General features: G+C 41.6%; 1 protein-coding gene across 5 annotated transcripts in view; it reads left to right on the top strand.

The window, feature by feature from the left end:
* The window catches only part of Tp63 (tumor protein p63), a 91,684-nt gene that overhangs the window by 8,260 nt on the left and 58,037 nt on the right, over positions 1 to 25,387 (top strand). For all 5 annotated transcript variants that reach the window (XM_037209811.1, XM_037209810.1, XM_037209812.1 and 2 more), the window contains exon 2: positions 9,339 to 9,593. In XM_037209811.1, the coding sequence (XP_037065706.1) occupies positions 9,339 to 9,593 (255 nt within the window). The remainder of the gene's footprint in view (positions 1 to 9,338; positions 9,594 to 25,387) is intronic.

Below are 25,387 nucleotides of genomic sequence, written 5' to 3'. Positions count from 1 at the left end.
TTAAAGGGCTCAAAATCTGACTGAGGAAATGGAGGAGGAGACCCCTTTGCCAGCTTTCTTTCTGTACTCCAATACCCATGTGGCCATCTATTTATCTCCAGATGAAGTCCCTTGCAGTCATTAAGACTCTCTGAGGAAGCTAACAGCCCTCCCCCTGACGTCCCTTAGAGCCGACTTTCAGAACAAGATCTCTGTCCTCTGGACCTGCGGGCACCAGGTGCCTTTGCGCTCCCTCTAGCCTGATGGATCCCAAAGGATAGAGAATGGCATATTTACTCAGGAGCCCTCTCCAGAGCTACTAAGTAGTGTTCTCTGAATGTTTTGGAATGCCATCTTTTGCATTGGCATCAAATGGTATCTTCAGATAGAACTGTGGTTCCAGGTACCTACTTATTTTTTTTAAAGGCTATTTTTAAACAATATGCAGAATAAGAAAAGTATGCAAGCCTTGTCCTCGGTATGTTCAGTAGGTAACAGAAACACATGGTTTTCCTTGATGTCTGGCAAGTCATTTGTTTGGTTGGCTTTGGATTTCTTGCAGTAGGATGAGTTTTATTCACTTGTATTAAGTTTCAAGTAACAAGAAAGATTTTTGAAGAAGTGGAGCAGTTTCCTAAGGTAAAACTGGCTTGTACGCCATCTAACAGGTAACTGGGGCAGGGTAAATGCTACTTTCATTTAATTGATTACCCAGGAGAGGGCAGGGAATGTGTGAGATAAAAACAAAACAAAGAGATTAGATCGTTATCTCGTATTGCCTGTTTCCTTGATTCAGTCTGTCCCTTATGTGTCCATGGGTCATCACCAGAGAGGTGGGTCGTTTAATCTGGGTGAATGAGCCCGATGATGCAGCAAGCACGCTCCTCTGATTATTTTCCATTCTCTGAGAAATCGGAAGTCGCTTCGCTTAAACACGACATCTAAGTCTCTTCCCTCAAAGACACCGTTGAGCTGGCTGATGGAGTGCCGCTTCTTGACTAAAGTAACTAGAGCGAGATGAGGTAAAACATGCCCATCAGAGTAAGGTAGACCTTCGCCGTAGCTGCTAACCTCAGTTTTGTTTTGCAGTTAGAAGTGCTGGCTTAGAGACTATCCCAGTCGTGGGTACGTCACAACGTCTCATTACGAAGCGTAGTAAAGCGCCGAAAACTTTACCTCAGATGAAATGGAGGATGTAGCAATCAGCCAGGCAGCTGACAAGCAAAAGTAAATTAGAGGGCTAGGGCAGAGCACAGCAGGAGAACGTTTGCCTAGTGTGTGAGAGACCCCAAATCTCTCCCTGGAACTGCAAAGACAAGGAAACAAAATAAAAAATGAGGACCCTTTTGAAAGTGGTAAGACTCCAGGAGCATGCACATACCCGTCTTCCTGCTTCAGGGCACACCTTTCAAAGATGGAGGCCTCTGAGTGTAGGTTACAAAGTCTGGAGTAAGGTCATGAATTTAGACCATTCCCAAGAAACAGTTTATAATTCTTGCTTCCACAAAACGTACATTTGTAAGTCATCAATCCCGTCATTGTTCTAAACAGATTTCTGACTAACCGGGCAGAAAATTGTGGAAGTCAGACAGGGGCGAGGCCAAGTCAGAGGCCTGTCTATTAGAAACTCAAGCTTGTTTCAAAGTGATTTCTTTCCAAAGGAACCTATGTTTGCCCATAGTTGTCTGTAATAGGAGTAAATAATAAATGGGACTATCAAGATGGGGACTCCTATTGCTGACCTAAATGCATTGAAAAGGAAGTCTAGATCATCAGGTGAGACATCTCTGCCTTGGCACAAAAGTGAGCGTGTGCTCATTTTAAGGAAGTAGAGGCTCCTTACTAAGCTCCCCAGCTAGGTGTGAGCCACCAGCGATTACTCATTGCATTGTGAGTGACAAATCTGGCTATTCTGCTACAGGTTCCCACCAATGCTGAAGCTCAGAGCACAATTCCCACCTACCAGGAGCATGAAAAACACAAAGCAAAGGTCATAGAGATTAGGTGAGATGGCCTCTGAGGCTCAGCTGACAGATGAGTGCTGAGATGAATGCAGTTTGCATGCAGAGCTAGCTGCTTCAGGATAAAGCCACACGGCTTTGTTGTGTTAGAATAAAGGAAAGCCGTTCTCAATGTGATTGCAGTGGAAGGATTTTATGCTTATTTCTGAAAGAACAGATTCCTGACATCTACTGTACCACAGACCCATCTCCAAGTAGTAGGGAGTTGTCACTGACTACAACACATATGATCTCACATAGGTGTGTTGTCTGGCAGAAGAGACTAATGTTTACAATATTTACTGACTACAGTTGCAGTGTTAATTATGCACCACCAAGGGGAAAGGTTATAGAAATGGAAAGTATTGGGATTATCCTATGTCTGGACAGTGACTGGAGGAGAGAGTAGAGGACATGGAAACTGAAAGTTGAATCAGGAAACAGGAGTTCACTTTTGAAAGGCTGAAGGAAGGGCTGTTTGCCAAAGGGAAGTTTCAATGACATTACCTCCAAGGTCAATTTCAAGGTGAGGCCATTTTGTTTCTAAGACAACATGGGTCTTCTCAAGGGGCTCATCATTTTTTGGAACTCTAGATTAAATAGAGGAATCCTGAGGACAGGTAGTGGTTTATTGGGCAGGGGAAGCCTTTAGCGATATGAAAGAAGGGCTTTCCTTCAAAGCAACTTTCAGATGAACATTGCAGACAGACAGTTCGGTCCTCACCACAGGTGCTCAGAATAAAGGGTTGAGATGATTCGCTTCACTCAAATCACTTTATGGCTCATGGTTCTACTTGGGGCAAATTATCTAATGAGCTTAAGTTCCCTCATCTATAAAAAAATAATATATAGAATGTAGTATCTGTGAGGACGTGTGGGGCAAAAAGTACAAAGCAGTTGAATACTGTAAAGGCCAAGCTGAAGACTCAGTGGGAGTATTAACATCAATAATAGCTAACAACTGTCCACAGAGAGCCTTGCATATGAATACTAAACAGATATCACATTTTCAGGGTTTACTTTGGACATTCGTCATTATCATATTGAAATAAGTGTCTTCTGCATCATGTTGTCATGGCTGCTGATAAGCAAGTGACCTGAGAATTATTGATGAGCTTCTGTAGACACCAGATCACATTTTCTATGTAGATGGCTTAACTCTCCCCAAAGAACTCCATTAGTGTAGATCGCCTTTCCCATGTAGATGGCCTAACTCTCACCAAAGATCTTCATTAGTGTAGATCACATTTTCCATGTAGATGGTCTAACTCTCACCAAAGATCTTCATTAGTGTGTGTTGTCTCTTCCCAATGTTGCCACATGAGTAAATAGAGCTAGTGAAATATTTGATTGCTTTAGGCTGATGATGCCCGTAGAGAGTAAAATAGGAGAGAATGGCCACAAACATACTTTGGCCTTTATTTTAATGAGAAGCTGCCAGGTTGAACAAACTGAAACTCTGAATGTCTTTTTCTAACGTGTCAAGAATTATAACATTAATTAAAAGTATATATTTCTACTTTCCATCACGCCTACATTTCTTGGTGTATAATGTTTGAATTGAGATTCCTCATGGTTTGTACGTCTCTGTCCCAATTACCAGGGTGGGTGCTTACTAAAGTCCTTGAGTTAAATTTTCACTCTTCCTTAACTGAACTTTATACACTTCTCTTTAGCAATGTTTAGGTCAGGGTTTATCTTCAATGTGGTCCCCATTTTCTGCCTTTTAAAACTCTGTGTACTGTTTGTTGATGCCTCTGTTTCCTTGATCAACAAACTTTAATCTGTTTGTCTCAACTGTTCATGGAGTTTTTAAAGACATCTCTCATAAGTGATAGACTCCTCCAAGACTCTCAAGACTTTATGATAAAATATTTTCGTTAAGTATTCTGCCTTTACTCTAGATTTGGTTTTGCTTAAACACTTTATTTTGTTTATTATATGAATGAGCACATTTTATTTCCAGGCATTCGCTTTTTTATGATTATGTAGCAAACAAAAGAAGTAAAATACCTTATGTTTAATAAAATACAATTTTCAGAAGAGATGATAGTACCTACACATTTAAGGTAAAAAGATGTTGATCTAATTCAACATTCTTCTATAAATATTTTCCTGACCTCAAACAGAATGCTTTAAGTTAGTTATGTTCAATTCTAGCATAAAGCAAACCATCATTTTCTGAACTGGGACAGGTGGTGGAAGACTTAAAAATGGCAAGCATTTCTCCCTTAGGCAGTGTTTGTTGAAAAGCACTGTCCTGCTGATATTACTGGATGAAAATGCTGTGTGCTAACGTGTAAGGGAATGAATGCTTTCTAAAGCCAAGGTCATGAAGAAACTGTTTTCTTTTCCCAGGGGAACTGCAGAAGGCTAACAAAGACCCCTCCATTAAGCCTGAGGCAGAAGATTATACCCACTGAGGAAACTAGCTATGCCACTGAGACAGTCCATTTTTTTTTTAGGTTTGACCAGGCAAATCTCAACAAAGACAAAATGGTGATTTCATTATGAACCTGTTGTGAGAGAAGGATCATGGCATTATTTTAATATGGCTTCCCAGAAGGGCTGCTAGAATGTGCGAACTGCTGCCCTTCCGCTGTCTTCCTGGTTTTATGCAGATTCTTAGCCCATAGGAAGCTGGGGTCAACTTTACTCACCTTCAACACCCCGGGGGAAGAGCGCATTGCTGGTAGTGTCAAGACTTAATCCCATGCCACCAGTCTGAGAGTTCTGTTACACTTCTAAAATCCAAATAGAAATATGAGAAGTGCTAAGGATGTCTAATCCCCTAGCCTTACCTAACAGCCCTTCGAGAGCCAAAAACATTTTTCCAGATGAAATGTTAGTTATTTTTCCACATGACCTCAACATACCTAACGTAGACAGCAATATCTTAAGAAGGAGAGATTGGGGTATTTGCCTTATACAGGTGAATTTGTGGGGAGAGATTTTTCTTTTTACACACAAGGTTTACTTAGGGCTCATTTGCAAAGCAGTGTTCAAATAACTTGATTTGATACTTTATTGGTGTTAATTTTGTACGGGAGGGTGATAAATTTTGGGCTTCAAATGACTGTAAACTCAAGGGTTTAAGAAGGACTTTATTTACAGCAACATATCAAAACATTATTGAGCTCCTATGAAGAAAATTCAGGTCCATGACATGTTCACAATCTAAAGTGGTCACAAGCTCGTAACAGAGGAAAGAAAAAATAAAATGAAGCTCCGAGGGTGGTATTCTTAAGACATTTTGAAAGATCATACAGAAAACATCTAGTCTTCTCTGATGCTGTCTTAATCCTGAAGTTTAGGAGGCCATGCCTCAGAGTCCACAGTCAGCTGTAGAAGGCAGGACTTACATGGAAGAAGAAGACAGAGGAAATGCTCGTCCTCTGCTTTGGGAACCGACAGCTGTATGTGTTCTTTGCTCCTGATGAATGCACACAGATTTTCGGCCATGGGGATCCCTATTTTTGTCACAACCATATCTGTGTTCCTAACATTCCGTGATCCAAGAGTGTAGCATATCCTCACAAGCACCATGTGCCTCATCCTTTCAGTGCGAAGATGCTCCAGGGATAAGTATGGCTGATACTTCGGGCCCAGTCAGGGAGTCTTGTATTTCTAAGTAACTTCCAGAAGATTAACTAGCTGGCTCAAGTCAGGGGAAATCCATTGTTTTATAAGGAGCATCGCAGGTAATAGACAAATTGTACCCATTTTTGTGTTCATATTTTCTGAAAAGAAAGCTGCCTTTTCTCTCAGATATGACAGGACGGCACATAACATGGGCATCCATTCTTCCTGTGTATGTGTGCACCTGCAGGTCACCTTATTGATATCCTGAGATGATGACACTTTGTCATTAGAAAGAGACTCTCCGCTATATTTCATTTCAAATACCCTGACACTCTTTGTTACATAAGAAGCACCAATGGCCATGGAATTCTTCCCAGGGCGGTGTTTGTGTGTGATGCACAGACGTCACATTCTAGTGTCTGACCCTCTTCCTTGTTATCATCAATAATCGATCAGCATTCCGGCGTAACTCATTTTCCCTCGTGTTCACGTGGTATTGCCCAGTGGAAAGAAGGGGAGAGTACTGTTTCCTCCTGCCCACCAGCTTTGCTTCACTGGGAAATGAGTCTTCTCCCATCTGCCCAGCTTCAAAGGATGATGGCTTATATTAGGATTAAACACAGTTACCTTACAACATTCCATTTGAGACCCACAGCGAGCATCTTTAGAATGCCATCGGGCGTTACTTAACTTTCTGATACCGGACTTTTAAAATTCTTAACAATGTAAGAAGAGGCCCTGAGTTCTCATCTTGCATTAAGTACTAGAATTTATTTTCCTGTCCAGTCTGGGGAACTCATAATTCTGAGCAATGTTGGTTTGCCCTTCTTAAGTCAATGTATGCAGTTATTCCTCCAATAAAAGAAGTAAGCAAGTGAGAACTCTTTCAAATGCTGGGTAGTTCCAATGCTCAGTTAGCTTCTACTGATCTGGTTCCTGTGGCTTGTGACTTACTGATTCCCAACAAACTAAGAAATGTGTCCAAGGATGACCTCTACATGTGCGTTTTTTACTATGGTCCTTGTTTACTCATTTCTCTTTACAGACATTAGAAAACAGTCAAAGATGTGTTGCTTTGTTCTCATCTAAGCCCACAATTAGAAGTGCTGGATTTATAATTAAAAAAAAAAATGAGACAATTGAGTACACTTGTTGGACTGATTTCTTTTTAAAGCATAATTTGGGAAGAATTTAAATTGAAATGATTTCTGCTTTTTATTGCTGGATAACAAATTGAGTTTGCACAATACTGAGAACTCTAGGGTTAATACACACTCACACACACACACACACACACACACACACACACAAACACACACACACACACATACACATTCATAAGAAAAAACTATACTGTTCCTAGTCATTTCTAGTCCTAGTCTAGGATTTTACTCAACTGCATAGAACTTAACATGGCATTAGGGGCAGATCTGTTAGCAGCCACCGGTTCCGGTGAGTTTGAGAAGACTCGTCTTTGGAAGTTTCTTCTTTGGTGTTCAGCCCTGCAGTCAGGGCGGGGCTTGCTTTGGAACTGCCTCTGTAAATGGAATTTTACTTTTTCTTAAGTCCTTGGAGAATTGATGTGTTTGCCTACTGGCTTTTAAAACTGGGCCCCCAACTTCTTTCTTTATATGTATTTGGGGGGTGGGGGGTGGGGGGTGGGGAATTCAAAGGGCCGGTGTTTCTTTGTTCTTGTCCAAGCCCACAATTAGTTGATGTTACTGCTGTGTAGCCTGAGGGGGAGGGAGGGGTGGGCCGGCAGTCATTTTACTGCCTTCGAGAAAGTGTTCAGCTGGCTGCTTTTTCCTCTTTGTCAGGGACCACTACCTCCCTAATTGTCCTGCTGTAGGGAAGCACGTGCCCCTGCTGGCATTATCTGATCCCTTTCAAGAGTGCTTTGTATACCGACCCTTAACTAAACACAAATATGGTTTCTTCAATCCCCTTCCCGAACTGTGGCCTCCGGCTTGGTGCCGAAATGCTTTAGTTCAGCAAGATGTAGCCATATCTGTACCTCCTTGGGTTTTATTATTATTTTTCTCCCCTTGGTGTCTACCTGTAGGTTAGCCACACCTGTCTGGAAGGGAGGTCGAGGATCATCGAGGGTAGGAGAGGGGTAGGAGCTGTCAAAGTCAGAAGGGAGAGAAGACGAGACAGACAGCTGCTCTTGTCAGCATGGGGATAAGTGTAAATAGATTAATAGTTATTTACAGAGCAAATGGGAGGTGGCATTCGGCAGTGGAATGTGGATGCATGAATGTAATGGAATGGGAGTGCGGCTGGGGGCATTTCAGCAGATGCTTTCTGGACTGAATGGAATGACCAAGTCCATTTATTTCCTCCTATGACAGATTGAAGTTGGATTAAATCATGTTATTATGTTATAAACATTTGAAACGGAAAGCTAACTTCAAGCCCTCGTTCCTTTTTTTTTTCTTCCTTTTCTTTTTTATTTTTTTTTAAAAAAATCTTTTAAAATATTATTTTGGTTCTTCCTGATTTTCCACAGCCTGGGTCTCTTGGGGTTATATTTCTATCGAGAAACTAACCTCCTTGCTTCCTTTTAAAAATATGCACCAGTGGGGGACTCTCCTCCCCTTCATTAGCTGGAAGAGAAACCAAGACTTGCAGGGGTCAAAAAGTCCCCCCTCCCCAGAGAAACTGTTCCACAAGCCCCACAAGCCAGTGCCCCCGCTAGAAACAGGCTCAGTGGAATTTGGGTTAAGGGAAGGCTGTCACTGCCAGCTGGCTTACGGCTCTTTCAGAATTTCTACTCTGGCTGGTGGGCAGTGCTTGGGTAAGTCACTTCCCCTCTCCGGTCATGAGAAAGTTGTTTTGCAGGTAAATGGGAAGATCTGGATTCCTCCCATAAACATCTCACTGAGAACTAACTCTGCCCTTGGTCTTTTCATACAGAAGACAACAGCATCCGTCGGTTAGAGCTGCATGAGCCCAAGTACTTTTGAATTATGTCCACCACAGACTTCTATCCCTAACTAGGTGGTGTCTTTTCACTACATATGCTCTGCTGTAGAGAAGACAGAATTGCTACAAAAGGATGAATGTACACATTCTTAAAAATTAGACCACAATACCACACGCGAGCGGGCTACTTTTCAATTCGTGTGGTAAAGCTGATCATGGTGGCTCAGGCCCGGGAGTCCCAGCTACTCAGGAGGATGAGGCAGGAGGGTGGCTTAAGTGGAGAGTTTGAATCTAATCTGAGAAACACAACAAAATTCCATCTCAAACACTAAAATGTGTGGTGGGGTCTCTGCGACCACGCTGCCCAGGCTGCCCCACCAATCATTTCAAACTGCTCACCAGAGTGCTGGACTGCCAAATAATTTAGATTTAATGCTGAAAAGAAATTTTGCCCTATATGTACAACAATTTGATGCTAAACTTCTATAAATCTATCAGTTGGTCTCTTTCCTTGTGAATATTGTGTGAGGCTTTTTTTTTTTTTTTAAGAAAGCAATAATACAGACAGCATTTATTTAAAATAATTCTAAGCAGTACTGTGCTCTGGGCACTCTGTGCCTGTTTTGAGTAAGCATATATTCTATTTTCCAACACTCTCCCAGCTGTACTGGGTGTTTTCTTGTACCACAGATGGCTGGCTTTACTTGTTACATGAAGTGTTTTGGAACCTCATGTCCAGGTTTTCACAAAGCACACCAAAATGATGCCTTTGATTGATTTATTTAATTATTTTATTGAGCAATGAGCTGTGACTTCCACGACTAATGTCGAGGTGTATGGGTATCCTTGCAGCCACAGTACACGAACCTGGGGCTCCTGAACAGCATGGACCAGCAGATTCAGAACGGCTCCTCGTCCACCAGCCCCTACAACACAGACCATGCTCAGAACAGCGTGACGGCGCCCTCGCCCTATGCGCAGCCCAGCTCCACCTTTGATGCCCTCTCTCCGTCCCCGGCCATCCCTTCCAACACAGACTACCCCGGCCCACACAGCTTCGACGTGTCCTTCCAGCAATCAAGTACGGCCAAGTCTGCCACCTGGACGGTAAGAGCGCCTTCACCTCCACAGGATTTTTCCCTCTTCCAAGTTCTTGTATTACTTTTTTTTTTTTTTTCTTTTTTCTTTTTTTTGGTTTTCCGAGACAGGGTTTCTCTGTGTAGCTTTGCGCCTTTCCTGGAGCTCACTTGGTAGCCCAGGCTGGCCTCGAACTCACAGAGATCCGCCTGGCTCTGCCTCCGAGTGCTAGGATTAAAGGCGTGCGCCACCACCGCCCGGCTAAGTTCTTGTATTACTTAATCCAATGAAGAAAAAAAAAAAAACATCTTTGAATATTTAACACTTATCCAGAGTGTAGATGATATTCAATGCAAAAGCCTGGCCTAGTCTGGCAACCAAAAGTGCCTGTTTTGGCCAGTGCCTAGTGGTATCAGCCTGTGTGTTCTTGACTGCTACCCACTCCCGGGAGGCACTTTGTATGCAGTTTCAGGAAAATAGAAAGGGTTGTGACAACTAGAAATATGACAGTCCTAGAATATGGACAGTTTCCAGGGTGTTCTGTGCTTTCACCAACCTTCTCACTGCAAAAGATGGAAATGTGTTAAGAAGTGATTAACAAAAATACAGTGCAACCATTTAAGACAATGAACATCATTTCCTAAGACCAATATGTTTGTTCATGTAGACTCTATAGTGAGGGTCATCATTTGTCAGTATGTGTATATTTTCTTAGTTTGCAAAGCTTTTCCCCTCATCAAAAAGCCCCTACAACTATTCAGGGCCCTGAGTTAGTGCAAAAGGATCCTGATTTCAAAAGTTGAAGAAACTAACTCTCCATGTGTGCTGGTTACAACTTTTCTAATACTTGTACATCTATCTGTGTCTCCAAATTAAAACATAAAAAGACCCAGGAATGGTGGGGCAGGCCTATAATCCCAGCTGCTCATGAAGTTCAAGCAGGAGAGTTACAGATCAACTCTTCTCTTGGGCTACAGAGAGTATACGAGGCCTGTCTGAGCAACCAAATGAGACTCGGTCTCAAAGGAAATGGATAGCGGAAGGTATAGCCCACTGCTAAAAAACTGGTCATGTGAGTCCCTGGGGGGCAAATAGAAGATCGTTTAACTCACTTCTCAGTTTATATTATACTACAGAAAAAAAACATGAATAATGGTCATATAAAAGGAAGAATCCTACAGAACTGATTTTAACTGGTTTAACCAAAGGATGACAACCACCATAGCTGTGTGCATATTTATCAAGCAACTCACTGTCTGTGGAAATCCTTCTAAATGTCATTATTTTACTGAAAAGTAGTTTTAGAGCTTGGTCGGTTCTTGCCACTTTAGTGAGCCTGATTCTCTAGAAAGTACCTCCATCCTTCTCCAATAGGTAGTACCCAGTGATGTCTGCTTTCACCCAGGCAAATAGAGTGTAAGGAGACTACATTTATCCCACTCACTACAGTCTGGCATCACCTTGCATCTGGTCCTTGTCTTTCTCCTTCTTATGCGTACATGGTTTTGTAACCTCTTCTGCTATGAAGAGAGCGGGAGAACATGCAGATTAAGCCAAGCAAAGTTCTTTAAATTCATGGGGCTTGGGTGGTTTCTAAATTCTGCCTCCCTCCATGGAGTAGGTCTTGGCTTTTTCTGGCTTTCCAAGCAGGAATTCCCTAAATTGTCAAAAAAAAAAAAAAAAAAAAAAAAAAAAAAAAAAATCTATCTTACTTCAGTGTTCCTGTTTCATGGTCTGAGAAGGTACTCTGTGATGGCTCATATTTCACCCAGGAATGCCAGGACCAGCTTAACACTTGATTCCCCCCGCCCCATGTCCTGCTTGTCAATCTTGTCATAATCCTTCATCTCATTTGGACTTAGCAATCCTGGAGTGAGGGCTGCAGCTGAGTAAGCTTCCCAGTGCCCTGGAGTTTCTCAGTGATGTTCTGCCATCCACCAGGTCATTTTACAAAACCTGTGGGTCTAGAGTGGGATGAGCATGGTATTCATGAGCCTCAGGACCAACTGTTGCCTGATTGGTTACTAAGTCCTGGGTCCACTTGTCTGAGGGGATAAAGGGCATGCTGAGACCACCAAAAGAATATCGCTCCCCTTCTAAAGTCATGGAAGTGAAGCTTGGGGCAGATGCAATAAACCAGCCTGCCCTCCCCTACCCCTTACCACTCCTCTCCCCCAAAGCTCAAGACCCACTAGTTCATTCAGCACAAACCCAAACCACCCACCTTCAAGGACCTTCTCTCAAAGAAACAAATCGTCTGACCAAAAGCATTGGCGATCAGTGCTTAAAGCATAGATTAGGGAGGAAGGAGATGATTTGAATATATATGCTGATAAAATATCCTTGATATGATAGCAATATCCGAAGCCTGAGGGGGAAAAACGGGCACTTAGGTTTCTGAGATCTGGGTGAGATCCAGAAAGCTTGGATGGCAGTATGATTATCAGTGTGGTCTTAGCCAAGTCACTTCAGCTGTCTGGAGTTTCCTCGGTACCTTGGTGAGGACGAAGATGGTGACAGGTAGTGTTATCAGAGGTGAGGTGACAGTACTAATAACGAGGATGGAAAACTCTAGCACTGACTAGGATCTCATCATGCACACTGCCTGCCATGCAGAAGTAGAGCCTGCCAGACACTTTGACCTTCCTTGGCTGCCTCTGCAGTTGTCTACAATCTTATAGAATAAAGGTTGCACTAGCATATTGCACACTAGCTGGAGTTCTATTACATTTATACTTTTTTGCTCTCAAGCAGCCTTATGTCAAGGTTACTGGCATCTCTTCAATACTCGAGGTCACTGGGGTCCTTATCCAGGTACCTATGGTGACCACCAATGAAGGCCGTGTCTCTTAGTTAGGGATATCTATGCTTTATACATAGCAGCATCTAATTATTGGGCCAAGTTGCATAGTCTTGCATCATATACAGTCTTTGCATTTTCAAGAAGAGTCACTTATTTTTATTTTATGTTCATTGTTTGTTCTGCCAGCATGCATGTCCATATGAGGGTGTTGGAATCCCCCAGCACTTAAATTACAGTTGTGAGCTGCCATGTGGGGTGCTGGGAATTGAACCCAGGTCCTCTGGATGAGCAGCCAGTGCTCTTAACTGCTGAGCCATCTCTCCAGCCCCCAAGAAGAATTACTTAAGTATTTGTCTTATTTGTGCCTCATGACTAAGTCTTTTACCCCCAGTTTTAAAATAGGAAGCCTCAATAAGCAAGTCACAAGATGAATCATGCCCCAAGGCCCTCACTCCAGACAGTATCCTTCCTATGCTGTCTAGATTATCACTCTTTCTAACTGGCAAAAGGAAGAGGAATACAGGAGTAGGCCTGTGTCCTGTAGAGCTGGCCTCTAATACCCTGATGTCCAACTGACAGAGGGTATTTTGGGCTGTATTACACACCACTTACTCCCTAGGAATCTATGCATTTAAAGCAATTTATTCTAAATAAGATGCTGGGATCGCCCACAAACCCGAAGTAGCAGAAGCAGGTGTCATTAGGGGAGGCCACACTTGCAGCCTCGTCCTTCCAGTGACTCTTTAATAAGAAGGTGTTTGAGCCTCTGCATTGTGTCATCTCTTCATGATCTTCCTCCAGAGTCTCCTGGGTTTTCTTTCAGAAATACTGGCAGCCTCTAACTAAGATGCTCGGAGCATGGGGACATGCACCTTCAGCACCTCTGCTTTAAGTAGCTGGAGGAACGATGGGTCTAATTCTAGAAAGGTATTATATATATATATATATTCTTCCAACGAAACAAAGCAGAATGTGATAACAAGTTCCTCTATTCTGTTTTACACACACACCTCTCAACTATAAGGTTAAGGTTTTGTTTCACACTTTCTTCTTTCCGCAATTAAATTGACACTAGCTAGAGAGAGGCCTGTTATTTTATAATGCTGAGTCTCATCAGCCACAGGGCATGAGAAACAGCGGTACTTGGAAGACACCAAGAAATGTAAGCGCAGATTTCATCTCGGCACCGCACTGCTATCGTGTGGATTAGCCCACAGACTCACCCTCGCGGAGCCTCACTCTCTTTGCTTACACACATGGATGTCAATACTTTGTTGTAAAGAGTACAAGATGAGTATATGGACCTATTCATGCTCAGCTAGTCATAGACATACATGTGTTCATCAAGTCTAATTTGGCTGAGTTTGAATCTGTAAGTTGAATTGGAGTCTTTTTTGTGTGGCAAGCTTATTGCAGTTTTGCTGAGGATGCAGTTACATAACAGGCAATGATTTTTTAAAAAAGAAGAAGGCCTCCATTAATTTTTTTAATGATTTGTAGATATTAATATGCATAGATCAGATCCCAAGGACAATAGTATTGTCCCCTATCCAAATACGCAGGAGGTGACAAAGCATGGAATCGGCCTTTCCTGAAGGCCTGCCCAAGCTGATGCAGGGTCGCCTTGCCAGGATGAGCATGGGCCCTTTCCACTAAGTGATTTAACATACTTACTTATTACCTTTAATTCTGCTTTATATATTATAATGTCTTTCTTCCCTGTATGGTCACAGAAACAATGCAGGTTACTTATTGGAGACTTTGCTATTGACTTGCGGTCAAACATGAGTGGCGATCTCTGAAACACGCCATAGCAGGGCACTAGTTCAGTAGCGAGGCACATGTACAGATAAGAATGCTAGGTGGCTGTTAAACACTGGTGGTACAGAGAAGAAAGCTTCCCATGAGTGCTAACAATAAGGGGGAAGGAAGCCTGCATCCGAAGGCAGAGAGTTTTCTTTCCACCGATCTGCAGCAATGAAGTTGCCAACCCCAGACCCAGGCTGGCTCTGAATATTGACCTCTGTCACACACCTTTTAAGCTGTGACATTGTTTATTTATTTAGCAGCCCATGACATAGCAGATCGAGTTCTCTGTGAGTACCCTCAGGTTAGGTTCTCTCGATTTTTTGCTTTTCTTAACTGTGTTCAGACTGAGATGATGATACTGCTCTTGGGATGAAGAATCATTTGGGTTCTTGTGTCTTTCTCTTTTTATAGATTTCCAAGACTTATTAGGTAGAAACCCTAACCCAGATGCAGAACAATGTGGGATGTGTGGTAGGTCCTTCATAAACAAAAGGAAACCTTGTTGGTAGTTAATTTTGAACCATCTCCTCCAGTCTCAAACCTTACCATGGATGTGGACCTTCTGCCTTGGCCTGTGGCTTGTGGACGGCCTTCTTCCTTTGCTTTTCCTAACCATACCAGGTTCCGGTTATGTTCCGAGCTTTGAAGAATCTGCCTGGAGCCAGGGGGGAGAGATTAGGGAGGTGGAGTTTGAAAAGGGAACAGCTAGTTCCCGGGAGAGTTCCATTGATCCTAGCAATTGAGTCTCAGTCTCAGAGGGAGCCAGGCAGGCTGTGGTGCATGCCTGTGGCCCACTCCCTGTCATCAGGTTACCTGTAATGTAAGACTTTCAGAAAAAGGCTGCCAGCTCTGTAGAAATCAAATGCAAGCCAGCCTGTTGCATGGCCCTCTGGAATGCAGACTATGGCTAGCTCATCAAAGCAGGTGATAAACTTCTCCATGTTGCCTGTGATTTGCAGATTCTTCTGGGTTGGAGCCTTGGCTCAGGGATGGAATATAAGATTAGCATGCATAAGATTCTGGGTTCAATGCCTAGCATGCTCTTTCCTTGTCTCTGTCTCTGTTTCTGTCTGTCTCTTTAACTCTCTGTGTCTGTCGGTCTCTGTGGTCTCTCTCTCTCTCTCTCTCTCTCTCTCTCTTGCCCACCCCCACCACTCCACCTTCAAAGTTCTCTGTGCTCTCTCTCTCTCTCTCTCTCTCTCTCTCTCTCTCTCTCTCTCTCTCTCTTGCCCACCCCCACCACTCCCACCTTCAAAGTTTAAGCCTTAATTTTGCCTTAGCATAGTCTCACAGTTAAGTGACAGTTATATTTTATTGCTGAAGCACAAGTAAGAAATTGGTAGCCCATAACAAGTTTATTTTTAGTTCTTGGCATAGCAGTTCTATAAATTATCCAAAATACATGTAAGTGCGTCTTTCTGTACATCAAACACACTAATGAGTGACTCAAGCTATTTCTTAGAACACAGAGTACTAAGAATGTCTCAAATAACATGCTCTCAGTGACTCTCAGTGATGGTTAATGTGACTGCCTTTGGGGTTTGGGTTTACACACATCCCTGGTCAAGCATGCTACGGAAGAGATGTTCTTCAGTCCAGAGCATAATTACTTAGCCAGCCAGCCAAGTCCAAGTTCACCTAATCCGATGTTTATCACTCCCCCACTGTCTTCTGAGTGATTTGTGGGCTGAAGCATGGAGTTTCTTTTAAAACAATTAATATTGATTTACTGCATATGAGTATAATAAGGACCGTTGACCCAACAGAAATAATTTTTTGAATTATTGTTTTTACTACTACAAAAAGAATAACCATCATTTCCCTTGTTTTTCTCTTTCCCTCTTATTCATTCTTTTCCTCCTGTTCCTAGATCTTCATCCCTTCTTCCCCACCTTCTCTCTGCCTCCTCTTCCTGTCTCTCTCCTCCTTCCCAAGTTATCACGGGTAGTAGCCAACAGAGTTCTAGAGGGATCCCCAGCCTCTGTGTGTTGTTTCTCTGCTTTCCTGGAATGCTGGGCCAATGTGGAGAAAATCTTGATGATGCCATCACTAAGGGCGTTTTCATGATCAGGAGTCAGACCCCTGAAAGTTGACCTTCAGCCGAGTTCATGACTAACGATGATGGGCTCCTCCAGAGTAGAGAGCTTAGAGACATTGGTACCAGGAAGGCTAGTGCAAAGCCTGCATGGAAATGGCTTGGCACATGATGTCTGCAAGGTCCCCTACCTTACAGTCCCAGCCTCCTGTCTTAGGAGAAGTGAGGCCTGTCATTAAACAATTAAAGAGAAACTAGCGACTCTGATTTGCATGGAACACCTCCAAACCTTTAACTGACAGTAATGTCATCTTATAAAATACTATTAGCCAAACATAACAGTAGACAGGCTACATTTCCATCCTGTGCAATGTGTTCACAGAGACAAGAGAAGGTCATCTGAAGTTTGCATAAAATAACCACAAGCCTCTAAGGTAGGAACCATCAGTTACTATCAGCTGTATTTCATTAAGTAATAATTCACTGTCCCTTTCAAAGGAAATAGAGATTGAAATCTTTTTACATGTAACTAAACAATACATTGGCAGTGTATATTTTATTATTTTTTCTTATAGAATCTATGCTTCCTACCTTCTCATGTCTATAAAATTTTATCTTATAAAACCCTGGTGGTATGCAGTGCTCTGAACTTGCATAAAGTGTTTTATTTGTTTCTGCTCTTATCATTAGAGAATTTATGGAATTCTGTACCTTAATGGTAAAAGTAGCCAAAGCTATAATCAAAAGAGGGCAGTGAGGTTTAACGGGCTTCAAATCAATTTTCTCAGCTTACTAACTGATAGTTTATTTTTAATTGGCACATACAGCATGTTCTGGAATAAAGATCACCTGAAAATTGATGCATAAACAGAGAATAATACCAGAAGAATTTTTTAATGACTCAAGAAAAACATAATATATCATTAAGGTCACTAGAAATCCCTTAAAATGAATGTGTATTCAAAATCAACCCTGAAGGATGTGCCTTCTACTGTGGGATATTTGCTGTTGGTACTTTCCCATATATGAGCATTGCACACTCCCGTCCCTGTCACCTCTTGGTGAACCATTTCCACTGAATACACAGTCTGTCCCCTCTCCATCTCATGAAGGGCATGTGCACATTTCTCCTGAAAGATATTCATTGACCATCTGTCACTGGGTGAATTAAAGCAACTGTACTTGAATAAAACCTCATGAATGTATGTCAAGAACAATCAATCTCTTTACTTAGATTGCTTCCAAGTTTTTCATCCTTTCTTTGTTCTTTGCCTTTTTCTTTCATTTAATGATGTCATTGGAGGTGGCCAACTGAGTTTTGTAAATGTTACCAGCCCCTGGGTGTCCTGCTTTTCTGCTTTTCTGGAGTGGTAGATACATGGAAACTTAAAATAACATAAGCTTTCTATCCAGCACCTTCCATTATTTCTACATTACAGGAGAAATTTTTGTAGAATGGGATGGTAACTCTTAGATTCTTCCAGCCTTGTGATGTGTCCTAGACATGGAGTGGTTTTTATACTATGGGCTCACCCAAAGAGAGTAATTTTTGTTGGTATCATTCTTATGGTTTTTTTTTGTTGTTTGTTTTTGGTTTTTTGAGACAGGGTTTCTCTATGTAGCTTTGTGCCTTTCCTGAAACTCACTTGGTAGCCCAGGCTGGCCTCAAACTCACAGAGATCTGCCTGGCTCTGCCTCCTGAGTGCTGGGATTAAAGGCGTGTGCTAACTCCGCCTGGCTTCCTATGGTTTTTAATAATATTCTTAACCCTATCAACAAACTGAAACTCAAAATAAAATCTAAAGTAGTCAGAGAACCTATGCTTAATTTTGTTTGAAAGATTAAGCTGCAACATTTATTTATTTTTACATGTTTTGTGTGTGTGCCTGTCAAGGTCAGGAGACAACTTGTGAGTATTGGTTCTCTCCTTTTACCATGTAGCACTTGGGGATTGAACTCAGGTCTTCAGAGTCGGTGGCAAGTGCCTTTACCTGCTGAGCCATCTTGCAGGTCTACCTACATTTAGTTCATTGTGTGATAAACTAGGAAGGGATTCTTCCTTTACAAGCAGAGTGAACCGTCTCATTCGGTTTGAGTGTATATTGAAGGTTCATGTGAACAATCCTGCCATTTGCCATTCCGTTGTGTCGGGAGGAGCTGAGTTTCCCTCTGTTGTCTGTAGACTTAATCCTGAAATTTCAAGTCCCCTCGTCAGACAGGATCTTCTTCCTTTGGTACCTTCTAAAGTTTAGGGGTTTTGTTTGTTGTTGTTGTTATTGGGCCTTTTTATGCTCTTAGGAAAAAATTTAATGAATACATTGAGGAGACTATTTGAGAAGACTCTTGGCATTTTTCTTTGAATAGCTTCCAAGTTTGTAGCAAATAAGAACAAGGATTACTTGAAGACTCTCATTTGATTGGTGACATCATCTGCCAGGCTCCCAAAGAACATGGCTCATTAAGGAGAGCATGGCACTCAGAAGGCCACTGTGGGGTACTAATAAGCAAGAGGAACTGGGGCAGGTGGTTTTGTCTCTGCCCATCTGTTAAATGGGTATTATAATATTTCCTTGGCAAGGTGGCTTTGAGGTATAATTAAGGTTTATGAAGTGCTTTGGGAGCCTGGGAGATTCTGTTCTCAAAACACAGCATGTTATTACCTCATCCTTGATTTTTGTTGCTCAGATTCCCCTTCTTGGGCTACATCATTCCCATGTTTACGATTCAGGTACTTTTCCAACTTAATTACAAAGACATGACATGACACACTCTATATGTTTAAGTCCTTGGGTATAAATATTAGATGAAAAATATATACTTTTAAAGGGGGGTGTGTTTTGATGTGTTTTTCCTACATGATGTCTGTGTGTCATACATATGCCTGGTTCCTGTGGAGGTGGGAAGAGAATACTGGTTCCTCTGGAATGGGAAATACTAAAAGTTGTGAGCTGTCATGAGGGTGCTGGGAACTGAACCTGGATCCTCTGGAAGAGCAGCCAGTGCTCTTAGCCACTGAGCCATCCCTCCAGCCCTATATATACTAGTTTATGATTTCAAAGAGTTTCTCCTTAGAATATATTTAACTGAATCCAAACCTGAGTAACAGCAGGAGGAATTTATGTTGTAATCACTTTGATAACTTGAGATACAAATTTATCTTGTCCTTTGATTCCCCTTCTAGTACTTTCCTTTATATCTTGTGTATTAATTTGGGACTTTTATATTTGTGAATATAAAGCCCAAATTATGTAAATTGCCTCTACTCCATTTTCATATTTTGTATTCTTGAGGAAAAAAAATCACATTTTCTCACTTAAACAGTGTCATAATTATGGATTACATCTCTGACCAAGTAATCATCATCAAATAAATCATACATGTGATTAACCATATATCAAAAAACCAAAGTACTTACTGCTATAAACATCTATATTTGTACAAAATAGTGAAATGATTCTCACAGTCCTATAGTTTGCTTAACTGTCTTATATGCTTTGACCGATGTGTTAAATTTACTTGTAAAATATTATGTTATTTTTATGAATTTGACTTCCCTAAAGCTAGCTTTTTCATAACAAATATTTTAATCAATATCTTGGTGTCCTGGAATTTTAATACACTCAATTACAGTCATTTAAAACACTGATTTTCTCAAAATTGTCTTCGGCAAATTTAGATTTTTGCATAGTATATGGAGTGAATTTGTTTCTGATCATATTACTACGGGTTTACATATTAGGAAACCCTTGTTTCTTATTGAATTTGAAAATATGTTAGTATGCACTGCTACTACCCTGCTTGATGCCCTACACCCCAAACTAGAGTGGTCTGCGAAGATACCTGCCAACGTTAGTAGATATGAGAAAGGCTTGGAATACCTAACAGGGAGACTTCTAGTCTTTTGCCTTGGTGACAGGGGATGAAGTTACAGGCAAGGGGAATGTATTAGATTCAAGACAACTTTACACACTGTTTGTAGCCTATATTTACCCTTTCTGCCTTCCTGTATGAAACTGAGGAACTAGCAGATGGAGCCTTTGAGAAATGCTGGAACAGTTTACAACTAGATAACACAGATTAACCAACAGAATATAAGGTATTTTCAATAACAGGAACAGTTCTGAATTTTCACAGTTGAAAGGAGTGCTTCAAAAAGTTATTCATGTTGTGCTGATAAATGATCTCTTTCAAGGCAGTCCACATCAAAAAGGAGTTTCTTCCTCTATTGCCTAGTCTCATACCTCTATGGGGTAGACGTTATACAAGTATAAATAAATACGGGCTGTTTTGAAGTGCTTTAGTATAACTGTATTCCCTCTGAATGTAGGAAGATACTTGATAAATAACTGTTTTTAATATTGTCCAAGTCAATCTTTTCAAAATAGGATTGCCAGCTTCTAACAGTTATCACAAGATAACGTTGGCCATCCTTAATCTCCTCTTTCATAGTAACAGATTACACCTAACTTTCACCAATCTTCAAAGCCTAAAGTCTACACATCATATGTAGATTCAATAAAATGATACTTCATAAGGTTTATAGTCTGTCTGGGAATCATCACATAACTTTAAAAACACGCACCCATTACTTTTTTGTTAAAGCTCTACAGGCAATGTTATAGATGGGTAGCTCAAGGTCTGGATACAGGGAATCAACTCAGCACCACATCCAGAAGGAATTGTAGGTTTCTCATGTAATTTCTACTCAAGAAGCAAATGGGTAGCCATTAGTGTACACATCCAAAATGTACCAATAATCCAGGATGAGTATCTTATCTAACAACCATCGTTTTAAGCTATAACGCTTTTCTTTCTACAAAAGTATGGGAAACATAGATGTTCATCTTTAGCAATTAGAATAGAAGAACCTATTCTTCCTTACTGGGTTCCTTTGACACAACTCATTATAACTATCACTTGACAGTTGGCAGGAAGATGGTACCTGCTGGACACTACAGGCTGTAGTCAATCATAAGTAAGGACAAGTAGAACTGGATTTGTGAAGAATGGTGTAGTAGCTAAATCACAGTGTCATTGCTTGTCATGGCAAATATCTCTCTCTCTCTCTCACACACATACACACACACACACACACACACACACACACACACACACACAATCTGATAATACTCTGAAGGCCTCATGATCTAGAAGAAGCAACTATAGGTGGCAGCATTTAAAAAAAAAAAAAGACTGTCTGAAAAATTGCAGAATTTGCAGTGTTCAACAGTGAGAATGGGAGAGATCAGAAAGCACAAAAATATGGGAAAGGGGGAATAAAAATTCTATCATCCACTTGGGACAGAAAAGTAGCTGTGAGAACCAACACACCTAGTTCATTGCACAGATCTTTCTTATGTCTTGATTTTGTTACTGTGTTCAATGATCTTTATCAAAAACATTTTACACTCAACTGTTTGAAAGCATTGGTTTAACTGGTATCATCCCTTTGGGTAGTAAATATGTGGCTTTGCTAACACAAACAAGTTTTACTAGCAGCAGTCTTCCAGGTTTTAATATTCCTCTCCTCCCCCAACGCCCACCCAAGAGTAGCTATTATCTCAGGCACCCTGGGATTAGCAGTATGGCTGCCACAGGGGAAGTGGGACGGCTCCCTAGAGACTTCGGATTAGAGCCACTTACAGAAGTCTGAACACCCCGCATTGTGTTTGTTAGCCGGAGTAGAGCCACTTACAGAAGTCTGAACACCCCACATTGTGTTTGTCAGCCGATGTTTTCTAAGACCCAGTACTAGCTCTAATGGAGTATGTTTATGACATGCACTTCTAATTTAGGGAAGAGACCCAAACGAATTCAAACGGAATGTGCAAAATCAACCTAATTGCTTTCCATCTTTAATTACTGCATTTGATAGTCTATTATGTGTTTTTGCATTTAGATACGAGGACATGCTTCTTATTTCTTTCACTTTTCTTCCTGGGAGAGTTGATTGAGCTATTTTGGGAAAGAAAAAGACAGGGAATAAAGAAGGACACATCCTACTTTTTCCCCCCTAGCAAGTCTGTTTCCTTTTGAGAACTAAATTTCTTTTAAAATATATTTCAGGTATTAATGAAGAAATACGTAATACTACATGCTTTGCTAATTTGCCTTTAAATTTCCAAGAAGGTCTCAGTCAACATCTGCTTGAGTTTAGTGGAAAGAGACAAGCAATCCAACTTTTAATACTCTTTGTTCATGAGAAATCTCAGGGTTTAACTTTGGTCGTTAGTTCAATGTTACCATTCATTGGGATGAATTGTGATAGGACAGTGTTTCGATGTGCTATGGCGGCTGGCCACAGGCTCCTCTGCTCAAGTACTCCCCCTGCATCAGCCTCCTGCTTATGTGAGTTTATAGGTGGTTGGCACCTCACGCAGAAATTCTCTGACTCTGACATCAGGATATTTCCCCACTAATTGTGAACAGAGCCTGATTTGATGGGATTTTGATGTGATGTTGGCATTTCTAGTCCTGGCCTGTGAGAGTCCAGTGACTATAGGTGTCTTTCTTCGAGAGTCAATGAGCGTACACCCAAGGAAGAGATGGCCGGGGCTATATTGTTATCTGTTTGTCACTGGTATTGGATGGACTAGGGACACTCTCACACAAAAGAAGCTTGGGAACAAAGTCAACTAGGAAAGGGGGATTAAAACGAATACATTTTCCCTGGGTACTACCCACACTGTAATATGAGCAGACAGAGGGTGTATATCCTGCTAAAGCTTGCTTAGAAGCATTCCCAAGCTAACAGATTTTCTTTAAAAAAATGGCTTAAGAATTTGTTTTGAAGTTGTCAGTTGAGCATATGGCTGGAGGGCATGGACTCAGTCCTAATTTGTTGCTTTCATAATGTATTTGACATTGGAATTTAGACTTCAGAAACAGAAAATGGAATGCTTTGAGTGAAGTACATTTCATAAACTCTCGATTTAAAATAAAAATGCTCCCTGGTAAATTAAAGTAAGACAACATAAAGCAAACAACACACTGCTTAAAGCTATGAGAGGTTCTTACAGTGTATCTGTGTCTTCTAGACTACAAATTTAGGAAAATGCCAAAGTCCTGGCTTTCAAAAAGAAGAAGAAGTGTACCAGATACAATATTTAAAATTTGCAGTCTTGCAAAACACAGATAGGCCAAATGGGCAAAGGTGGAATTCGAGCCTGACTTTGCCTAACCAACAAACTGAATTCTGTTCCTAAGAGGACAAAGACGTCAAGGGGCAGAATTCAGTTTGTTGGTTAGGCAAAGCCAGGGTTGCATTCCACCTTTGTCTACTTGGCCTCTGCAGAACCCTGTCTCTCTACTTGCTGTGTCTTCCCCAATGTGAAGATGATATTATTAGTAGACTTTAATAGGGTGAATATACAGTGCATGCTGCACCTTCTGGGGAGTGCTTGGTTCTATTGGGAAGGATTATAGGTAAAGGGTTAGAATTTAGGTTAAACTTGCCCACCTGTAGCCATTGTTGGGCTCTGTATTAAGGCGTGAACTCCATGGAATAGTTCTTGCTTCTGTCCTAAAGCCTTCCACTAGGCAGTGGTGGAAGGGCTGAATAAGCAAGCCATTGGTTATTCTATAAACAGAGTGTTGACCTTCCAGTAGCCTAAGTAAAACCACATGTAAGCCTCTGTGCTTCCCCCAGACACTGCTATTCCGCCCCGTGCTCAAGTACAGAAAACGGAATAAGTAAATATAAGATGCTGCCAAACTATGTAGGTCAGAGCCCCTGAAATACATCCACAGGCAATGTGCTGAATATCACAGGTGGCATATTCCTCTGAAGCACAGGCATAATTATACTCAGATCATATGTACGGCAGATTAATTCAGTCCTGTGTGGCTGTTGTTGAATGGGACAGATGATGAAGGGTGATAGTTGTGCAAACACATAGTGGTGAGGCAGAAATCTCACTTGTGGCATAGCTCACTCTGTAAAGTGGGGAGAGGCGAGAGAAGGCAGGAGCAAGCTGACCAAGTCACTGTTTCTAGGGCTAGGCAGAAAGCGAGGGAAGAACAGTGGAGAAGCAGAGAAGGTACCAGTGTGATAGCTAACCCCCGTGGAATAGCTGTTAGCAATGGTGGGCTGCGGTGCTCCAGCTGGGACCTAGGCAAATTGCTTTGCCCTATTGGTGCCTCGGTTTCCTCATCTTTAAAATGGGGATAATGATAATTACCCCTGGTTTTCACGAGGATCACATGAGATAATGAGGTATAAGTGGTTTCTAAAGCAGGAAGTTGCTGCCCTGTGAACTGTTGCCTCTGCCTTGAGAGAGAGGCTGCCAGTTAACCTTGCCATTTCCTACCTTGTGAGCTGGAACCTCTCATGCTTCCTCCTCGGGCATGAGCTTGAGGCTCTGGTTGAGTGAGGTGATTCTTAGCCCGCTTATTTTAAATCCTACTAAAAGAATCCTGTTTGCTCCTGCTTTTAGGAAAAAGAGAATCCATCTGGGTACCCCAAAGTTGACCCCCTCTGCCTTTTCTTTCTTCCTAAGGGAAGACTCAAGTAGTCTAGAGGGTAGAGTTCTTTCTTCTCTCCTGGAATCATTGGAATGGCTGATTGTGGGGGATAAGAGCCTTCCTGTAGGACTCGTCTAACTGGGATGTCCTGTGGATATCCTCAGTCTGTAGGATTCTCCACATAGACAGCTTTTCTCCTTGCCAATTTGTTCATAGCATTTAATCACGGACAAATTAACAACCATTCCTAGGTCACACGGCATATCTGCTAGGGACTAACTACCCTCTAGAAGACCAGAGAGAGGAGAGGCTCAGCAGAATTCTCACGACTGATTCATGGCCATGAGCTAATGTCTCTGGTTTTGTGAGTCAGTGCTGGTCCAGGTATTGGTTTTGTAGATAAAAAAGAAAAGAAAAGAAAGGAAAGGAAAGGAAAGGAAAGGAAAGGAAAGAAAGAAAGAAGGAAAGAAAGGAAAAAGGAAAGAAAAGAAAAGAAAAGAAAAAAAAAAAAAAGAAAAGAAAAGCACAAAGGACATTGGCTAGACACCTCTATTGCCATTTGCTTGAGAAGGGCTGAAGGAAACCTCCCTGTCACTAGAGAGTGACATTCTAAAGACTGGATGTTCATTTCCTGTTCTCTGTTTATATATATAGTAGAGTTTCTTCAGGAGCTGATAATAATAGTAATAATAAACCCGGCGATTTGGTGTGTGT

This window comes from Peromyscus leucopus, chromosome 12 (genome assembly GCF_004664715.2).
Source record: "Peromyscus leucopus breed LL Stock chromosome 12, UCI_PerLeu_2.1, whole genome shotgun sequence".
Lineage (NCBI taxonomy): Eukaryota > Metazoa > Chordata > Mammalia > Rodentia > Cricetidae > Peromyscus > Peromyscus leucopus.
The sequence above is the reverse complement of the archived record's forward strand: the minus strand, read 5'-3'. Positions and strand labels throughout refer to the sequence as shown.